The 19798-nt window shown below is 49.0% G+C and overlaps 1 protein-coding gene across 2 annotated transcripts in view; it reads right to left on the bottom strand.

Moving 5' to 3' along the window:
• Positions 1-19209, bottom strand: part of RBM19 (RNA binding motif protein 19) — a 146747-nt gene extending 127538 nt beyond the window's left edge. For both annotated transcript variants that reach the window (XM_025403266.1, XM_025403265.1), the window contains exons 1-11: positions 19033-19209; positions 15081-15263; positions 12950-13069; positions 12756-12794; positions 12053-12245; positions 10601-10869; positions 7946-8026; positions 5332-5410; positions 2924-2995; positions 1698-1901; positions 192-322 (exon numbers count right to left, since the gene is read on the bottom strand). In XM_025403266.1, coding sequence (XP_025259051.1) covers positions 192-322; positions 1698-1901; positions 2924-2995; positions 5332-5410; positions 7946-8026; positions 10601-10869; positions 12053-12245; positions 12756-12794; positions 12950-13069; positions 15081-15263; positions 19033-19182 — 1521 coding nt within the window. In that variant the 5' untranslated portion in view covers positions 19183-19209. The remainder of the gene's footprint in view (positions 1-191; positions 323-1697; positions 1902-2923; positions 2996-5331; positions 5411-7945; positions 8027-10600; positions 10870-12052; positions 12246-12755; positions 12795-12949; positions 13070-15080; positions 15264-19032) is intronic.
• Positions 19210-19798: the final 589 nt, after the last annotated feature.

The raw sequence follows: 19798 nt of genomic DNA on the forward strand, positions 1-19798 counted from the left end.
ACAGACACACATACACAGCCTTTCCTGACCACGTGAGCCCACAAAGTGGATGCCTGTGTCCACACATACACAGAGACACACACACACAAACACACACACACACACACACACACACACACACACACACACACACGGCCTTTCCTGACCATGTGAGTCCCGCAGCCTCCCGGCCAGCCCAGGAGGGGCCTCACCTGGAATACCTGCCCGTCCACCTCCGAGTAGGCCTTTACACCATGCTCAGGGAACATGAAGGTGACGAATGCAAAACCCTTGGGTTTCTTGGTCAGGCTGTCGATGGGGTAGTGGAGCTCAGACAGGGGACCTGGGGACAGGAGAAGTGTTGGTCTCTGGTGGGCCAGGCCACTCAGCGCCAGGGAAGAATGTGGTGAGCACCAGCTGTGAGCCAACCTCACAGGTCACGGGTGTCATTTCCCAGTCCCCTATGTGTGTCTATCCTAAGAGCAACAATACCTGGGTTGGAGCCCAGCATGACCACCTACTACACATGTAGCCTGCCTTGAGCAAATCACTGAGCCTCCCCATGCCTCAGTCTTTTCATCTGTGTAATGGCACAATGGTACCTAGTTCATGGGCAGCTGCAACAACTAAATGTGTTAATGCGTGCATAGTGTACTAAACAGTGCTTGCTAGAGTTAGTGCCAAAGAAGCGTCTTCTATGATGATATTAGCATCATGCTCAAATTAAAGCACACCCTTTCTGCAGTGCTTTCCACTCTGGACCCCAGGGTGTGACCGCGTCCCCCCTCTGGGTCTTTCCTTCCCAAATGGACGTTTGGGGTATATCAAAGAATGCCCACTCAGCCCAGCCATGCAGTGTAAGCCGGGATGCCAGCCTGTGTGAAGGATCTGGTGAGCAGATCAGTGAATGGAACACACAGTTCCATTGGGGGCAGGCCCCAGCCTTGGAGGTCAGATCAGTTTTCCTGATGGCAGGCCCTACTCAGGGCATCCTTACCCTGACAACGGGGCCTACATCAGGTGTTCAACCTACAGCTCCGATCCTCCACAACCTACAGCTGGCCTCTGAATAGACATGGGGAGACACTGCTGGGATCTCAAAGGTATCAAGACCTCCCCTCATCCTGAACCCTCCCTTCCTGCCCTTCAACAATGGTAACTCTAGAAACAAACATAGCCTATTGTCACCAAGCAGGACTATGGGCCCTCAAGCCCATGGCCTGAGAAATAACAGCAACAACACCACTAACCTTGACACTGTCAAATCTATTTGGTGCTCAGCTTGGATAAGAGGACTTTACATAATGAAGAATTCAGATATGGAGGAACGCCGTGTAGGTATACTCGTCAGGCGAAACCTGTACAGTTACTCAATTCCAATACTGAGTGGCAAGAGTTTGGACAGCAAGGGAGTATCTCAAAAAAGTCATCCAAATCGCTTCAATTCTGAATTTGGAGAAGTTAGAGAGCTCAGACAGCAAAAGATGCCAGAGATGCTATTAATACCTTTTACTTCCTGTCCTGCAAATCCCTGCATTCATCATGTCACTGAATCCTCACAGCAGCTCAGGGGTACTTGGTCCCATTTTACAGAAGAGAAAACTGAGCCAAGAGATGTGGAGTGGTGTGCACACTGGGACTTGAACCCAGGATGTCAGAGTCAGAGCCTGGTTCCCACAGCCGCTGGGCTATCCACGGCCCAGGGGCCTCGCCCCTACCGTATTTGGAGAAGAGCTTCTCCAGGTCCTCCTCGGTGCTGGTGTAGGGCAGGTTCCGTACAAAGAGCCTTCCGGACTCGGCCAGGTCCTCCTCCTCTTCGTTCTCCCCGAGCATCCGGCCTTGCCAGGATTTGGTGGTATTCTTTGGCGCACCATTGGTGGTGGGGACGTTCTTTTCCCTGAACACCTCGATGTAGCGCCCGCCTGCAATGAAGAGGAGTCAGGGCTCCAGGGGGAGGCCTGGAACTTGCCAGCGACTCCTTGCTGGTGACTCCAAACTCTTCTCTGCTGCCTTCCAGAAAACACAATCAACGTGGCAGATGACAGCACCCAACACCTGCCCTGTCACCTGGGGTGGCAGCATAAGCCAACCCCAGGCCTGAACCCAAATCTCACTCACCCTGTCAGTTCAGCTTCAGCCCTGGAGGAAGCCTGCCTGAGTTATCCCAGACCACAGTGATGCAGTCTCTAAACTCCAGGCTGTATTCTCTGGCACTGCTTGCTGTTCTGCCTTGGGAAAGGTCTTAGGTGACAGCCCAGCCCTGGGTACTTACCTGCTGATGATTTATTTACATGCACAGCCCGTGTGCCTGATTAGGGTACTATTATCACCGTATCCTGCACAGGCACTACTAGCTGTTCAATAAATACCCACCTCCTGACTTGCTAACAAGATTCCCAAGGCCCTCCATCTTCTCTAACACAACTCAAGTCTTCACTGGGGTTGACGGCTGGATTCAAATCACTTGTCTTGCCCAGGGATTGGTCAAAGATTACATCCCTGGGTATTGTTCCAAAGACCTCCCAACTCCAGGGAATTTGCACGTGCTGTTCCCTCTACTGAACATCCTGCCCGTAGAGCCAGAGCCTGCTTCCTCAACTGCAGGTTTGTGTACCAATGTCGCCCCTCGGCGAGGCCAGAGCAGACAGGACCCTGTTTAAAGCCAAGCCTCCTCAAATCCCTGCCTTCCCCAGGACCCGTGCCTCCTGTGTGTTTTCCTGTAGCATGGATCACACATTTAACTACCTGTCTCTCCCTGCTAAGTCAGTTTACTCTCTGTCAGCTCCGGAAGGGCAGGGATTTGGGTCTGTTTGCTCCCTGCTGTGTCCCCAGTGCCTAGAACAGTGTCTGCAGAAAGTCAGTACTCAACAAGAACGTGTAAAGGAAATGAAGGAACGAAGAAACCCTGTAACACAGAGACGGCACGTGGCCAGGGCTTCCTTACCCATGTACTCCCGGTTGCATTTTAGAGCTTGCTTAACTTCCTCTTCATTGCTGAAATCCACAAAGATGTATCCTGACAGAGGACAATGACAGAGGTAAAATTTGCAGGCCTTGCAGACATTTGTGGGGGTTCCCAGAGGAATACCCCTACTGTGCTAGGAGCAGAAAGTGAGGGAGAAACCTCTACCTTTGCCAAATCTCCAAAATACAAAGGGTCTCCCTCTCTCTCTCCCACCCACAGCCCAATTTCCCTCTGCAGGGAGCATCCAGACCCCAGCCTGGTGTTGTGGATGAAGATGCTGAATGCCAGGAGTTGGAAGCCCAGGAGGCATTTCTGTCTCCCTCCAAGCCTCCCACCATTCCTGACTGGCACCTGCTCCAAGCCATTCTCTGGAGAAGGGCCTGTGGCTGAAGCATGAGGACCCATCTAGGTGCTGGAAGCACTGTCTCCACACCCACTCTGCTCCTGGGCGCCTGAGGCCTTGACTTGCACAAAAAAACAAGAAAATGGGGGAGTCTTTCCTCTAGCACAAGAGGCTCTGCTTCCTGACCTCTTTGGGCCTCAACCCCATGAGGCAACAAGATGAGGACCATTCCCCTGCTTTTCTGGGGCATTAAGGAAATCCTCCCAGGGGCACCCAGCTAACAGCTGGCAATGTCTATTACTTGGTCCAAAGCCCTTGGGTTTTCTGCCTTTAATCACAAGGCTGTTTAGATGCTTTCCGTGACTCCTCTGTGACCTCCTTTCCTATATCCAGGCACCTCATCCATCCCTATAAACATCTTCCATCCTTCTCCCTCCTCCTCTCCATGGCCATACCCTGGGCCCCATCACTACTGATCCTCCCTTAGAGGATGGCAAACGCCTGGCTCCAGGACCCATTCTTCACCAGCCAGGGACCATCCTAAATCTGATCACTGCCCTCCCCTGCTCTAAGCTCCCAGGGGCCCCTGCATCCTGACTAAAGCCCACAATCTTTTTCTTTTTGAGATTGGGTCTTGCTATGTTGTCCAGGCTGGATTTGAACTCCTAGGCTCAAGTAATCTTCCCACTTCAGATTCCTGAGTAGCTGAGACTCACACAATCTTTAATGAGGCCCCTAAAGCTTAAGAGGCCCAGCCTGCCTCCTCCCCAGCTCTCCTGCAGGGGACATTCTGCTGCTTTTCAACATTTCATGCTTGGATCCCAGCTCTCTCCAACTCCAGGGCCTCCAATATGGTTTTCTCTTGACCCCAACAACTCAGATATGCTTCTTCCTGCTCCCTCTCTGTTCTCTGAAGTGCCATAAAAGCAAGGGTACCACCACCATCACCACCACCACCATGAATATTAACAGCAGCTTTCACTGAGTGTGCAACAGGGGCTTAGCACGGCACTAAATGCTGTACACAGAACCATTCACGCAACTTGGTGGGACAGGTTTACCTGACTGCACAGAAAACAAACAAACAAACAAAAAAACTGAGGCTAAGTCCCTTGTCCAAGGTCATAGGGCTCCTACCCGAGATCTGCACCTAGGCGGAGCCCTTTCCCCTGACCTCACCCTGCCCTGGAATCAGTCTGCAGGGAGAAGGATGGGTGGCTGAATGGTCGGCTGGGTAAGCGGGACTTTCCTGATAAGAGGAGAGTTGGGGAAGAAACGCAGAAACGTGACAGTGAGGAGACCATCCCTCAAGCACACTTTCTTCCCCAGGTGTCAGCCTAGGCAGATCTCAACTGCTTTGCCCAGGCCAGTGTCTTCTTGCCAAAGACAGAGTACACATCCAGCGGCTTCCAGCCTCCAGCCTCCCTGCAGCTAGAGGGCCTCAGGGTGGTTCTCTTGAGAGGCAGCAAGTCTGCTGCTGAATCTCCCGCAGTGCCCTGGTCTGGCCAGCAAGGAGGAGTAGGCACGGCGGTGCCCACCTTCCTGAGCTCAGACACTCTGCCTTCCAGCCACACTGCTCATCTCAGGGAGGCCGGGACCCAGGGCTCTGAAGCCAAAGGAGGTGCCTGGTTGCCCAGAGTGTAAACCTGCGGGGAGGGTGGCACGGGGCAACACCACATAGGCTCAGCAACTCAGAGCCCTGTGCACCGGCAGAGCTGCCTGTGGACTTGGCCCAGCAAACCCCAGGACCTGATGGCATTTGTTTCAGTGCAATAGGTGAGCCCACTGGGATAGGCAAAGGCTAACATGAGGAAGGGAAGGATGAAAAGCACAGGTGAAAACTCCATCCCTATACACCAGGCCTCCAAAGGCTGGGGCAAGAGATGCAGCCTTGACCTGCCCAGGCTGACCACATCCACACGACTGAGGACCACAAATAGGAAGAAAAACGGGTGCCCTTAAAACTTCTCCCTTATTCAACTACCCCAACCTTCCATCTTCACTGTCTGCCCCCTTTCCCACCCGGAAGCATCCCAGATCTTACCTGTTTTATTCCCATGAGCGTTTCTCACAATTCGAATGGCCACTGGTTTCAGGGGTGCCAGGAATTCCGTAACATTTTTCTGTAAGAAATTTTTTTCCCCTTACCAACCACATAATAAAAATACAACCCAACGAAAAGACATGGGGCAAATTTCTGAATCAGAAAGGATTACAAGGTGTTTCATTCTTTACTTTTTCTCTTTCCTTATACATATCTCTTCTCCAATTACCTTGGAAAAAATTTGAAAAAGAAAATTGGAGAAGAAATGAGTAATATAAATATAAAATAGCAGTGTCACTATCAGCATTAAAATAGTGATGTCACTATCAGCATTTTAAGGCATAGTTTCTCCCCTAGATAATTTTATATACTTGGGATTAAATATGGCTTTTTTCACTTCTCGGTAAGCTTGAGTATTTGGTTTTTGTGTATTAGTTTTGCAAGCAGCCACCTCGTGGTTTTTGCTTTGTTAATTAAAGCGTGTGATTTTCAGAATGGTTGGTACTGAAAGAATTCCGACAAAATTACAAGACAACTCAGTGACTTTAATAAAACCTAAATGCTTGCTACTCTGAAGTTTGATAAGTTGTAATTTGGAAATTTATAAACATAGAGTACCAGAACAAAAAAAGATTTCAAGAGAAAAAAGGGCAAAAGACATGAACGGGCACTTTCTAAAAGAGAAGATATATTGGCCGGGTGGGGTGGCTCATGCCTGTAATACCAGCACTTTGGGAGCCCAAGGTGGGAGGATCACCTGAGGTCAGGAGTTCGAGACCAGCCTGGCCAACATGGTGAAACCCTGTCTCTAACTAAAAATACAAAAATTAGCTGGGCATGGTGACGGGTGCCTGTAATCCCAGCTACCCAGGAGGTTGCGGCAGAAGAATCACTTGAACCCTGGAGGTGGAGGTTGCAGTGAGCTGAGATTGCACCATTGTACTCCAGCCTGGGAGATAAGAGCGAAACCCTGTCTCAAAACAACAACAACAAGATATACATGATCTACAAATGTGAGAGAGTATGATCCATCTTATAAGTAATATAAAATATAAATTAACATGAGATGCCAATTTTACCTATCACTGATAAAACATTAATAATACCCAGGGTTCAGGAAAATGGGCACTTGTAGACTCTGCTACAGGGAGTATTAACTAGCAATGCTCCCAGAGGGCAACTGATATTCTGTGCCAAAGCCTTAGAATTGTACACGCATGCGCCTACACAGAATATTTATCTGGAGCAAAGATCAGCAAACTGTGGCCCGTGGGCCAAATACCACCATGGTCTGCTTTTGTCTGGCTTGCAAGCTAAAAATGGTTTTTACATCTTACAGGATTATTTACCAAAAAAAGAGAAAACAATGAATATGTGACAGAGATGAAATGGCTTACAAAGCCTAAAATATTTACCATCTGGCCTTTACAGATGAAGTCTGCTCACCCCTGATCCCAAGGAACTGAATTATTATAATAACAAAAAATTGGATATAACTCCCATGTCCCAATTTAGGGGACTGAGTAAACCTGTAGAAGTTTACCCTGAGTAAGGAAGAGCATGAGTATAAAAACTGCTGCTGTAACAGAGTATCTTCAATATTCAAAGAGGTCTATGACATATCGTGATGAGGAGGAAAAAGAGGTTTCCAAAGAGTTCCCAGTAAAGGATTGCTTCTTAGACATACAAAGACAAAAACGTCCAAGAAGAGGCTTCAGTGAGCGATGATGGCACCACTGAACTACAGCCTGGGCAACACAGCGAGACCCTGTCTCACAAAAAAAAAAAAAAAAAAAGAAAAAAACCCACAAAAAACAAAGGAAAATAAAACAAAAACCATTTAAGAAGACACATCCAAAATGTAGCAGTGGATGTCACTGGGTAGGACACAGGTGTGTTGGCCGGACAGCCCCAGTTTGCCTGGGATGAGTTGTCACTGTATCTGGAGTCATTAGACCTGTGGTAATTACATCCACAGCCTGGCACCCTGTTGGGGTAGCACCCTTCTCACTCTCAATTTAGTGTAGATGATAATTTAGTAGTCATCCTACTTAGAGGCAATTTTAAAATATGTTTTATTTAGCTACACAGTTTTGAATTTTCTATATTGAACTTCTATTACTTTCATGAAAAGTGAAAATTAAAAGTGTTCTTCCGCTGTTACAGACCCAAAGGCAGCAAACTACAGTCCACAGGCCAAATCTGGCCCACTGCCTGTTTTTATAAATAAAGTTTTATCTATTTTTACCTACTTTCTGAGACCGCTTCCTTGCTATAAGAGCAGCATGAGTAGTCACAACAGAGACATGTTGATCACGAAGCCTTAAATATTTACTGGCTGACCCAACCCCCACGCTTTTCTTTAACAGAGTGTGTCCACCCTGGTATGGGTACCAGTGAGTGAAACCAGACCTCCTTTGTCTTGGTGTAGCCATCCCTGTTTCCTGACCCTGACAAGCCAGAGATCTTATTTCTCAGCCTTTTTGGCCCCAGTTCCTTCCAGCTCATGTCCTCAACGGACTCTAACGCCCCCATGCACCAAAGGCTCCTGGCGTTCCCACCCTCATCTTCTGCTCCCACAGGCTCCCGACCCTTGTCCTCAGTCAGCACATACCTCTGTGACATTGAACGGGGCTCCCCGCAGCTTCACGGTGTGGCAGGTGGTGGGTTCCTTCTGGTTTGCTGGTTTCTCTGTCTGAGTGATCAGAAAAACAAACAGAAGTGGCCACATTAACCCTTCATACAGCTGCAGGAGGTGGTACACTGGGACATTTCAGTGCCAGAGAAGGTGCCTGCTGTTAGGGAGAACTGGGGAACGCTGGGAAGAATCCATGTCTACCGTGCATGGAGTCTGGCCAGAGGTGGGGCTAGGTGATGCCAAGTCTCCATGTGCCCCTGAGATGAGGGCTGGAACCAGAGCCTGGCAAGCTATGGGCACTTGGACAGGAGCCCTGGGGCCACAAGGAGGGGCAGGGTGAGAATGGGAAGGAGCCCTGAAGAACAGGACTGTCAGTACCACTATGCAGGGCTTATCAGTGCCAGACACTGAGTCAAGCACTTTACAGATGCCAGTGATCTACTAAATCTTTACAACAATCCAATGGGGATTATGGGTTCCGGATGTCTTTTCCCCTCAATTCTGGAATCCAAACAGCTCTGAAAAATCTAAGTTTCTAGAAACTTTTTTGACAACAAAACCTGCCCCGACTCGAATGCACTTCCCAGCAAAGCCTGCCGTGAGTGGATGTGAGCCCATTTATAGCTTATGCTGATTCACGTAGCGCAAGCAGTCTTGTCTATGCATTGCAGAAAAAGACAATGGGGTGCTGCCTTTTATCCTGTATTTAGTAACAAGGTAGGCAGAGCGGAGTGAGCCCTGCTGGGGGTACTTCATTCCAGCGGGTTCTCTTCCTAAAATCTGAAGATTCCAGAATTCCAGCATATACTTAGCTACAGGGTCAGAAACCAGAGGCAGGGAGCAGTGCTACCATGAGTGTCTTTTTGTAGATGAAAATTAAGAGGCTGAAGGAAGTAAAGTATCTCACCTAAGGACCAACAGCTACTAAATGATGGAGCTAGGATTTGAACTCATAATTCTAACTTCTCCACACTCTACTACCTCTCTGAAATATACAATTTTGGCGGAAAAAAAAAAGGACAGGGTGCATAATTAGAAGAGGCAGAAAATAAAGGAGGGAGGAAGAAGAAAGGGAAAAGAGGAAACAAAAGAGGAGGATGAAGCCTGCTTTCATCTCATTTGAAAATACAGGGCTGGGGCCAGGTGCAGTGGCTCACGCCTGTAATCCCAGCAATTTGGGAGGCTGAGGTGGGTTGATCACTTGAGGCCAGGAGCTCGAGATCAGCCTGGCTAATATGGTGAAACTTTATCTCTACTAAAAATACAAAAATTAGCTGGGCATGGTGGCATGTGCCTGTAATCCCAGCTACTCAGGAGGCTGAGGCATGAGAATCACTTGAACCCGGGAGGCAGAGGCTACAGTGAGCTGAGACTGCACCATCACACTCCAGCCTGGGTGACAGAGCAAGACTGTCTTAAAAAAAGAGGAAAAAAAAAAAAAAAAGAAAATACAGGGCTAGGCAGGGAGAGAAGTGATACTTCACAGAAAGAGGGAACAGGGACCTGGACAACATGTCAAACTGCTCTGTCTCTGATGCAGAGAGGACTCCCAGGTCGGAGACGAGTTGGCTGACTTCCAGGGAAGCGCCCACGTTTACGATCTTGACTTCAGATCCCAAAGACCTGGGGCTAAGTCCTGAACCCACCACTTCCCAGCCATGACCTTGGCTGAGGCACTTTCCTTCTCCAGGCCTCAGTTTCCTCATCTGTAAAATGGAACAAGAGCAATACCTGCCCTCAAGATCATAATGAAATGCAATGGCATGGCAGGCATGGTGCCTAGTGTGTAGCGCAGGTTCAGTTGATCCTCCCTATTATTGCTGATGACTGCTCTGCACCCCTCTGCCTGTGTTGTTACTAAATACAAAGGATAAAGGCTCAGAGCCATCACTCAGCTCACTCCCGCCCCATTGGTGGGATGTGGGTGTGTTGACCGGGCTGCTCCAGTTTGCCCAGGATAGTTGGTCACGGTATCTATAGTCATTAGACCTGCAGTAACTACATCCACAGCCTGGCACCCCATTGGACTAGCATCTCACTTTTAACTTAGTGCGCATAATAATTTGTCACCCTACTTATAGGCAATTTCTGGAAGGCAGGTGACCTCTCCAGGTTAGCAACAGAAAATAAATGCAGAGGCTGGGTGCAGTGGTTCATGCCTGTAATCCCAGCACTTTGGGAGGTTGAGGTGAGTGGATCACTTGGGGTCAGGAGTTTGAGACCAGCCTGGCTGACATGGCAAAACCCCATCTTGACTAAAAATAAAAAAAATTAGCTGGGTGTGGTAGTGCATAACTATAATTACAGCTACTCAGGAGGCTGAGGCAGGAGAATCACTTGAACCCAGGAAGCGCAGGTTGCAGTGAGCTGAGATCGCACCACCACACTCCAGCCTGGGCGACAGAGGGAGACTCTGTCTCAACAAAATAAAATAAAATAAAAATAAAAACAGAAAAGAAATGCAGAAAGGACACACGGCAAGCAAGCGGCAGGGCCAAGATCGGGAAGCCTTTGGACTGCAGAGCTGCGTCTTTCCCCAACATTCCACCGTCCTAACAGAGGAGCTGTGGGGACCATGGGCAAGCAGGAGAGCGGACTTCCTCCCTTGGCATCTGCGGGATACACACGCACCTCAGCTCTGGCCTCCGGTGGTCTCTTTTTCCCAGCTGGCATCCCTTGCTCTTGGCCTGCACCCTTGCCGTCTCTTTCCTGCAGGATTGGGGTGGCGGAGGAAGCCTCTTCCTCGGCCTCACTCCCTTCATCACAGTGCACGGCTTCATCTTCACTTTCCTCTTCTTCTGAGGAAGAGGACGACCCGGCCTTCACCATCTTGGATTTCAGGTAATCCATGTCTGACAGCTCCTTCTGCACAGCTGCCTTCAGTTCGAGGCCTGCCTCTTCTAGAAAGACAGGGAGGCTGAGATCAGTGATAGCTATGAGCAAACCGGAGTTCGGAGGCAGCAAATGGCAGATGGTCTTCCTAGTGAGAGGCCTGAGGCCCCACGCCCTGGTGTCCTCACCACACTGTGTCCATGGCCCCTGTGCCCAGCATCCCCCATAAGTCCTCTGATTAGCAGTGCCAAATGGGGTGGGGCTACTGCAGCTTTGATATTCTCTGTGCCACACACTGAGCTCCTGGCTCCCTGCCGCCAGCCATGTCTCCCCAGTTCTCTCTATATGGCAGCCTCCATGACACTTTTCAGAGTAGGTACAGGACGGTCAGTCTCTGCTTAACACCTTTCAGGGGTTTCTGGATGCTCAGGGTGAAACTCAAGCTCCTCATCAGGGATGGCTGCGTGGGCTTCTCCCACTGTCTCCTCCTGCTCCAGCCATCCCAACCCACATCAAGCCCCTCAAGCCCATGCATTTTCCTTTCCTCTGTGTCTTTGCTGTTCCCCTGCCTAGAACCCCTTTCTTCTCCCCTCCCCTACCGTGTCCCACTAAGTCCCCTGAGTTCCTCGGACGTGAACTTAGCACAGAAACATTACCAGGCATAACTGCACTAAATGCACATCCTCTCACCTTTAGACCCAAATACACTCCCAGCTCTCCACCGAGCAAGTACTCTCCTGTGTTGCAGTTGCTCCCTTGCCCACCAGGCCTCCCCCTACACCACAAACCCCTTCTGAGGACAAAGGCTCACTCCTTTACCTCCTCAGGGAGGCCTTCCCTGATAACTCTCCTGTCCCGCTTTCCTGCTTTCTCTCTGTAGCATTCATCATCCTCTGATATACCCGACAGTGGACTTATCTGCTTATTGTTCCTCTCCACAACCATAATCACAGCTCCATGGGGGAACAGACCCTTCTGTCTTTTGCTTATCAACATGGTCCCAATGCCTGAAGTATGCCTGGCAGATAGCAGGTGCTCAAGAAATATTTGTTGAGTGATTGACTGACTGACTGAATACCCAAGTAGGATCAGTGAAGGCAGACGCACCTGCAGAGGGATCATCACCCCCACTGGAGAGCTCAAGGGCTCACCTGACTCCTAGAGTCTGGTACAGAGGGGCCCCCAGTGCTGATGAGCCCAATGGCAAGCACAGGTCCTTGCACGTGGAGCACACAGTCCCCATGCCCTCACCTTCCAGGTCCTCCCCGGCTCCCTCCTCCTCACTCTCCTGCCCAGAATCGGAGTCGAAGTTCAGGTAGTCGCTGGCCGGCTTGCTCTTCCCTTTCGAGGACTCAGCATCCAGGCCATCGTTCGCCCAAGTGGCTGCCTGCGCCCGCCTCTGATGAACTGACAGAAACTCCTGGAACTCTGTGTCCTCCTTCAGCTGGTGGCACCAGAACCCGAGCAGCAGGGACACGGGAAAAACGGAGAGGAAGAGGCAGAGAAGGCTCAGGTGGGGCTTGACCTTTCTGACTCTTAGGAGGGTGAGAAGATCCCTCAAGCTCATTTCCCCCATTCTCTAGAGGACCCCGAGGTTCAGCTGGGTCAGTTCTGAGGAAGGCAGAGTTGACTTCTCACCAGACAAAACTAAGAGGACATGAAGACAAGGCCAGGGGAGACCAGAGGCACAGCTCTCTGCTTCCCAGGGCCAGCCTCCATCCTCTCCAGCCTCTTCCCTCTCCCAGCCTCCACCCTCTCCAGCCTCCTCCCTCTCCAGTCTCTTTCCTTTCCCAGACTCCTCCCTCTCCCAGCTTCCGCCCTCTCCAGCCTCCACCCTCTCTAGCCTCCTTCCTCTTCACCCTCCACCCTCTCCCAGCCTCTACCCTCTCCAGTCTCCACCCTCTTCCACCTGCTGCCCACCCTCCCTCCCTCTTGGGCAACAGGACAGACTCACCTTCTCCAGTTGACCTGCCACCTTTTTCTTCTTCTCGTCCTGAAAACAGAAGGCACAGAGAGTGAGGGTCACACAGATGAAGAGAGCTGGGAAACAGAACTGCATTGACTTGGGAGGGCCCATCTTCGGGAAGCAAAAGGGAGTGACTACCCTGCTGGCACTGGGGACAGAGGCCAGAGTGACCCTTTACATACTTTCTTAATTTCTGGAGTAGTAGAGTCTTTTGGAGGCTGCTTGGGCTGGCTTGGTTTCTGGGCATGTTTGCTCCAGGCTCTGGGTTTGGCCGGGTCCCCAAATGACTTGCAGAACTCCACCTGTGTGGGAAAAGAGCCACGGCACCCAGGTGTTAGGTGCTGCCCTTCGGCACCTGGGAGCTCGGGCATTTTAGACAACTGCCACTGCCTGAGTTTGCTGAAGTAGATTACACATCGCCCCTTAGCCTGGGCTTTCTTCTTCAAGTCTAGAATGTAATACTTTAACAGTCTATCAGTATGAGTCTGTAATACTGTAATGGTAATAGCTGCCACTTACTGAGGAATTCCACATACCAGGTACTGTCTAAAGTGCTCTGCAAGTACTGATACACTGAGCCTCTCACATCAGTGACAGCTACGACTTTCTATAATTCAGATCAAGAAACTGAAGCACCAAGAAGTCAATTGCTCTGGGTTACCCAGGTAGTAAGTGATACAGTGAAGACTGGTACTCAGGGGGTCTCTGGGCTCTGGAACCTGAGTTCTTAACCATCCACTCTACAGGGTGGCGAGATGACCTGGGCCAAGCACTCAATCAGGCTCTGGGCAGGGCAGTGTGGGGCAGTGGCTACCAGGGTCACCCCACACTGCCTTAGGTTAATTATCATAAAGTGAGCTTATCTGGCTCCAGAGAACAATTCTAGAGTGATAGGGACAGTGGGGTGACCACTGGAGGGACAGAAGAGTACTGGAGACCCAGTCTGAGCTGATGCACCATTCAGGCCCTAAAACCTCCAATACACTCCTCTGAGAGGACTTTGAGAGTGCTAGTTATTCAGGCATCCACCACTGCCAGCCACTCCCAGCCACGGTTAAAGCTGACGCTGGTCAACCAACCACTGCCCCTAGGGGAAGGAGCTGCCATCTGGTTGCAGTCCTTTTTAAAACACAGGGTCTCACTCCATTGACCAGGCTGGACTGCAGTGGCATGATCATAGCTCACTGCAGCCTCAAACTCTTGGGCTCAAGAGAGCCTCTTGTCTCAGCCTTCTGAATACCTAGGACTGCAGGCACATGTCACCATGCCCGGCTAATTTTTTTTATTTCTGTAAAGACGTAGTTTTGCTATGTTGCACAGGCTGGTCTTGAACTCCTGGGCTCAAGTGATCCTCCCATCTCAGCCTCCCAAAGTGCTGGCATAGGCATGAGCCACCACACCTGGCCAGTTACAATCCCTTTTGTGCACACTTTCAAAACAGGCTTGTTATTTCTATAATAATGACATGTACGCATGGTACAAAATTCAAATAATATACAAAAGTACAATGAAAGTTTAAAAAAAAGTACTCCAATTCCTATCACTCATAGAGAGGAATGATTAGTATTTTGGTACAAATCCTATCCTATGGCCTTCTATGCATTTATCATACATGTATGGAGGAATACGATTGCGTCTAAATGGGATCACATGAGACATACATGTATTTGCCCATCATCTGTTTTTTCCTTCTCAAAAAGCGTTAGAGATGTTTTTACAAAGTCACACTAAATACACGAGTAACCTGAAGTGGAGCCCCCTCCTCCAAGAAGCTTTCCTGACTCCTCCCCGGTCAGGCTAGAGATCTTTGTTCTCCCACAGTCCCTGGGGCTCACCTCATCATAGCACTGATGTCACTGAGCCAAAGCAGCCTGCTGACCTATCAGCCCCCTGCCTGCCCAGAGGCAGCTGGCTCCGTGAGGACAGGGGCTGAGATATCACCTTTTCCTCTAAATTCCCAGCATCATTGAGTGCTTGCTAAATGCATGAGTGAATGGATGAGGTAGAGCTGTGGTTCTCAAGGTGTGGGCCTCAGACCAGCAGCATGGGTGTCCCCTGAGGGCTTGCTGGATGTGTGAATTCTTGGGTCCTGCCTCCATGCACTGAATTAGATGCTCTGGGGACGGGCCCAGGAAGCTGTTATAACAAGCTCTCAGGTGATTCGTATGCACATGAAAGTGTGTGAATCAGTGAGGAAGAAGACCAAAGACATCACAAACTGAAGAGGGATGGCCTTTGAACTCAAGTGTTGAGTGAAAGATCAAACAACGTCACACTCGACAGCAGGTAAGGGTGAGACTCCCGCCCACTCACTGTGATCCGGGATGTGTCGATGAAGCTCTTGTTGAAATGCTTCAGTGCCTTTTGGGCCTCTTCCTCAGACTTGAAGCCAATAAAGCCAAACTTGCGGAACTTGCCATCTTTGGTGAACTTCAGACTGCAGTCCGTCAGCGTGCCGAAGGCAGCAAACAGCTGCCTGAAACGCTCCTCCTTCATCTAGGACAGAGGGAGAGGAATGAGAGACAAACGGGAGAGTCCCCAGAGCAAGGGGACGAAATGGGCTGGAAACCTGAGGTCATGAGATTCTCTAAGGGTGGCCTTGGATGAAGAGGGGCAGAGTGTGCTTTTCTAGCTACAACAGGTTCCAGCTGTGACTCTAGCACGAGTTGTGTGGCCTTGAGAAAGTCCCTTAACCACTCACCGATGTGGAAATCATGACTCATAATGGCTGCAAATGACATCTTCCTACCCTATGGGGCTCCTATGAGGATAAGACCAATTACAGAGGTAGTATTACATCTGCTACATAGTAGACACCTAATAAATACTTGTCGGAATAAATGAATGAATGAACAGGCAGGGTAAGCTCTATATATCTTTGTCAATGAAGCCTCCCACAAAAAGATGCCCACATCCTAATCCTTGGAACCTGTGGATATGTTACCTTACATGGCAAAAGGGACTTGGCAGGTGTGACTGATGTGGAGATGGGGAGATGACCTGGATTATGCAGCCAGGCCCAATGTCACCTCATGGGTCCTTACGAGAGGGAGGCAGGAAGATGAGAGAAGATGGAAACAGAGAAGATTGGAAGATGTTATCCTATTGGCTCCAAAAATGGAGTACATAACCATGAGCCAAGGAAGGCAGCTGCTTTTAGAAGCTGAAAAAAGGCAAATGGACAGATGCTCCTATAGAGCTTCCCAGAAGGACTGCAGCCCTGATAAAGCCTCGATTTTAGGATTTCTGACCTGCAAAACTGTAAGATAACAAATTTGGATTGTTTAAGCCAGTAAGTTTGTGCGAATTTGCTATAGCTGCATTAAAAAACTAACACACTAATATTATAATTTGGTCAAGAAGCCCCACCCTATGGAAAACAGGCTCCTGGCTTCTCACCATCTTCACTGCAGCCAGGCTACCCTCACAACTCAGTTTTCTAAGCAGATACTGGGAGATTAGTGTGTGTGGTAGTGGAGTTGAGGGGACATTCAGGGCCCACGAACAGTCAAAACAAGTTTGAAAATGCAAGAAGCTAGAGGCCTTGGCAGTCCAACTAGAAGATGACATTTTCTGAGGTAGCTTCTTACTAACTGATCTCATCAAAATCTCAATCACACTGTGAGTTAGGAATTTTTATCCACATTTTATAGAGGAGAAAATGAAACTCATAAGGGATAAATGATCTGCCAAAGGCCTACAGAATCAAGGTTTGTGACTCAATTCAGAAATATAGAAGACAGTGAATTCAAGTCCTCAGTGCCTGGGAGAGACCAGGCTCAAATCTGAATCCATCATTCCTTTGTCAAAAACCTTTTGGTGACTTTCTGGCACCAAAGTCTCAAGGACAAGCATCTAAAGAAAAACATGCAATTCTTCAAGATCTGCCCCGACTAACCTCTTCAGCACTACGTTTGCCAAACTCCTCACAGCCTTCTCACCTCTGAGGTTTTACTTTTGTTGTCCCCTCTGGGTTACATTTCCCAAGACAGGCCCTGGCTAACTCCTCATTCTCAGTTCAAACATCTATTCCAAGAGGTCTTTCTTAGATGCCTTAGGTGGACGAGATAACCAACCCTCACTGTGCTCCCATAGCACCCTGTTCATATTTCAGTGAGGCACCTTGTAGCATAATGATCTGGTGCCTCTCTTTTCTGCTAGCCTGCAAGTTCCGTTAAAAATAAGGACCCAGGCTTATCCACCTCTATCTACAGTGTCAGCAATATCACAAGTACTCACTACTAAATATTTGTTGAAAAATAATTAAGACCAGTGCAGGCAATCATGGTAAGAGAGAGTCAGGTGTAGCAGTGAGGAATGCAAATTCTAGAAAAAGATTGCTCAATTCAACCCCTGCTCTATAAATTACACCAGTGTGTGAGCTCAGGCAAATCCCTGTACCTCTCTGCATCTTGGTTTCTTTACCTTTAAAATGGACGTAAACATAAAACTTACCTCACAGGGATGAGGTGAGGATTAAATGTTACTTTACCTAAAGCACCTGGAACAGTGCCTGGCACATAGTAAACTCTCCAAGTGTCAGCTGCAACTGCCCTTGTTTTTTGTTATTCTTTCATTCATGAGATAAGACAAACAATAAGAGAGTCAACTACACCGTGAAGTGCAACAAAGCTGAATTTGGGAAGAAAAGGAAGTGCAGCCATGCTAAAATAGATATTTTTAAGTATACTGCTCAGAGATGGTGACAGAAGAATTAAAAACAAAAATATTACAGACACTGGAGGGGAGGAACAGATGATCTAAATTCCTTATTTTTCATAGTTGAGGCCTAGCAGAGAGTCACTGGGGCAGGCAGGTCAAAAGGAGGAAGGTACACTCCTTGAATATACAGAGATACATGTGAGGAGTCCCAAAAACAAATCAATGAAGACGGTTCCTCCTGGACAGAGAGGGAAGGTAGGACAGAGCAAAGACTTTGCTACTTATGATATACATTACTATACTGCTTGAATTTTGAAAACCGTGTGTTACAAAGTTCCTTTGTCCCACCTGACAAAGGGGGAAAAAAAAAAGGAAAGGAAAAAACTCACAACACTAAAACAGAAATGGGGGCCAGGTGCAGTGGCTTAGGCCTGTAATACCAGCACTCTGGGTGGCCGAGGTGGTGGATCACCTGAGGTCAGGAGTTCGAGACCAGTTTGGCCAACATGGCGAAACCCCATGTCTCTACTAAAAATACAAAAATTAGCTGGGCATAGTGGCCCGTGCCTGTAGTCCCAGCTACTTGGGAGGCTGAGGCAGGAGCATCGCTTGAACCCGGGAGGCAAAGGTTGCAGTGACTGGAGACTGCCGAGATTGCGCCACCGCACTCCAGCCTGGGCAACAGAGCCAGACTCCATTTCAAAACAAAACAAAACAAAACAAAACAAAAAACAAACAAAAAAAACCATGCGAGAGAGAGAGAGAGAGAGAGAAAAAGGATATAAGACAAACAATGATAAGAGAATCAACTATACAGTGAAGCACAAAAAAGCTGAATTTGGGAGGGAAAGGAAGTGCAGCTATGCTAAAAATCCTCATCCCACAAAGCGAGGCATCAAGAGACACTGTCTAACCTGATGGATGGATCAGTAATCCATTTAAAAAAAAGAAAAAAAAAGCGACAAAGAGAAAAAAGGATGATCCATTCGAGCCCACCGCATCCAATCATCTAGTATTACGTACATTCACCTATTTTGCCTACCATGTGTCGAGTTCTGTGCTGGGCTCTAGCGAAACAAAAAAGTATGACTGGGTCATCACTCCCCACTTACTAGATAAATGCTGTAAAGCCCTTTACCCACTTCGTATTCCTACTTGCCCTAAGGATGGGAGTGGGAATTGGAACGCAGGTCCGCAGATTAATATTCCCCATGTCTTCCCCAACAGTCTCCAGACTGGGAGAGGAATATAAATACAGTGTTGGACAATGTCCCAGGTCAACAACTAAAAAACAGTGATCGAATGAAAGAGGTTGTGGGAGCAGGGCATTCGCCACAAGGTGGGAGTTGTCACCTCCCCGGGAAGAGTTGGGTTAGGAGTCAGGTACCAAACAACCAGTTGTGAAACCGTAAGCAATCACTATTCCGCTTTCCCCGGGATCAAATGGGGATAAGCCCAGGATCCCGCCCTTTTTGAGCTCGGAATTGGCCCGGAGTCCTGCCCCACAGCAAAAAATCTTCCATTACCTCCAGGCATCTCTTCCCTACCTCACAGCTCCCGGCTGGTCTCATTTCAGATTCCCAACTCCTGCCTCTGCACTCACCCCATTCGGGAGATTCTTCACGATCAGTCGCGACATGGCGCAGGGTCCCCGCTGTTTTGATTCCAACACAACTGGACAGCGTCTTCCACCAACAACTTTCACGCTACCGCCCTGGGCGCCGCCATCTTTGCCGAGCCAGAACACAGTCATGTGGCTGAGACCTCGGCCTGATCTGTCCGGAAGTAGGCGTGGCTAAATCAAAGCCACTCAGGGAAGTCACACCCTACAAGGGGTGGGCCCGGGCGCTTGCATTTTGCGCAGGCGCAGGGTTTTGGGAGGATTCTGGAGATGCCAATGCAGCGGCGAAGGCAGCAGGGGGCGCCGGTCTCTAACGTGCGCTGGGTCCGCTCGGTGTTAAGGGTCGCGCCAACGGGGCAGTCGCGTTCTCGCCGTTTTCCTACTTTATTTTTATTATTGAGCCCTAGGACTGCCCTGAGAACGGGGGCAAGATTAGGGACCCTTGCGTTCCTCGTAGAAATGGGGAAAGTGAAGCTTAGAGAGATTGCCAGCCAACATAAATCAAGTATTGAGCCTTTTGTGTAAATACTTGCAATGAGCATGTTGGAAATAAAGGCTCTCATTTTGCAGGCAGATAAACTGGGAATCGTGCGTGTAAAGCAGCTTGCTCAAAGTCTTATAACTATGAATTGGAAAGTCAGATTCGAACTAGGGGCTGCCTAGGGCCCTACAATGAGTCTCTACGCCTTCAACCCCAACACCACAAGCATTTTGCCTCCCTTCCTAATGTTTGGAACTCTCAGCTGGC

Source organism: Theropithecus gelada, chromosome 11 (assembly GCF_003255815.1).
Source record: "Theropithecus gelada isolate Dixy chromosome 11, Tgel_1.0, whole genome shotgun sequence".
NCBI lineage: Eukaryota > Metazoa > Chordata > Mammalia > Primates > Cercopithecidae > Theropithecus > Theropithecus gelada.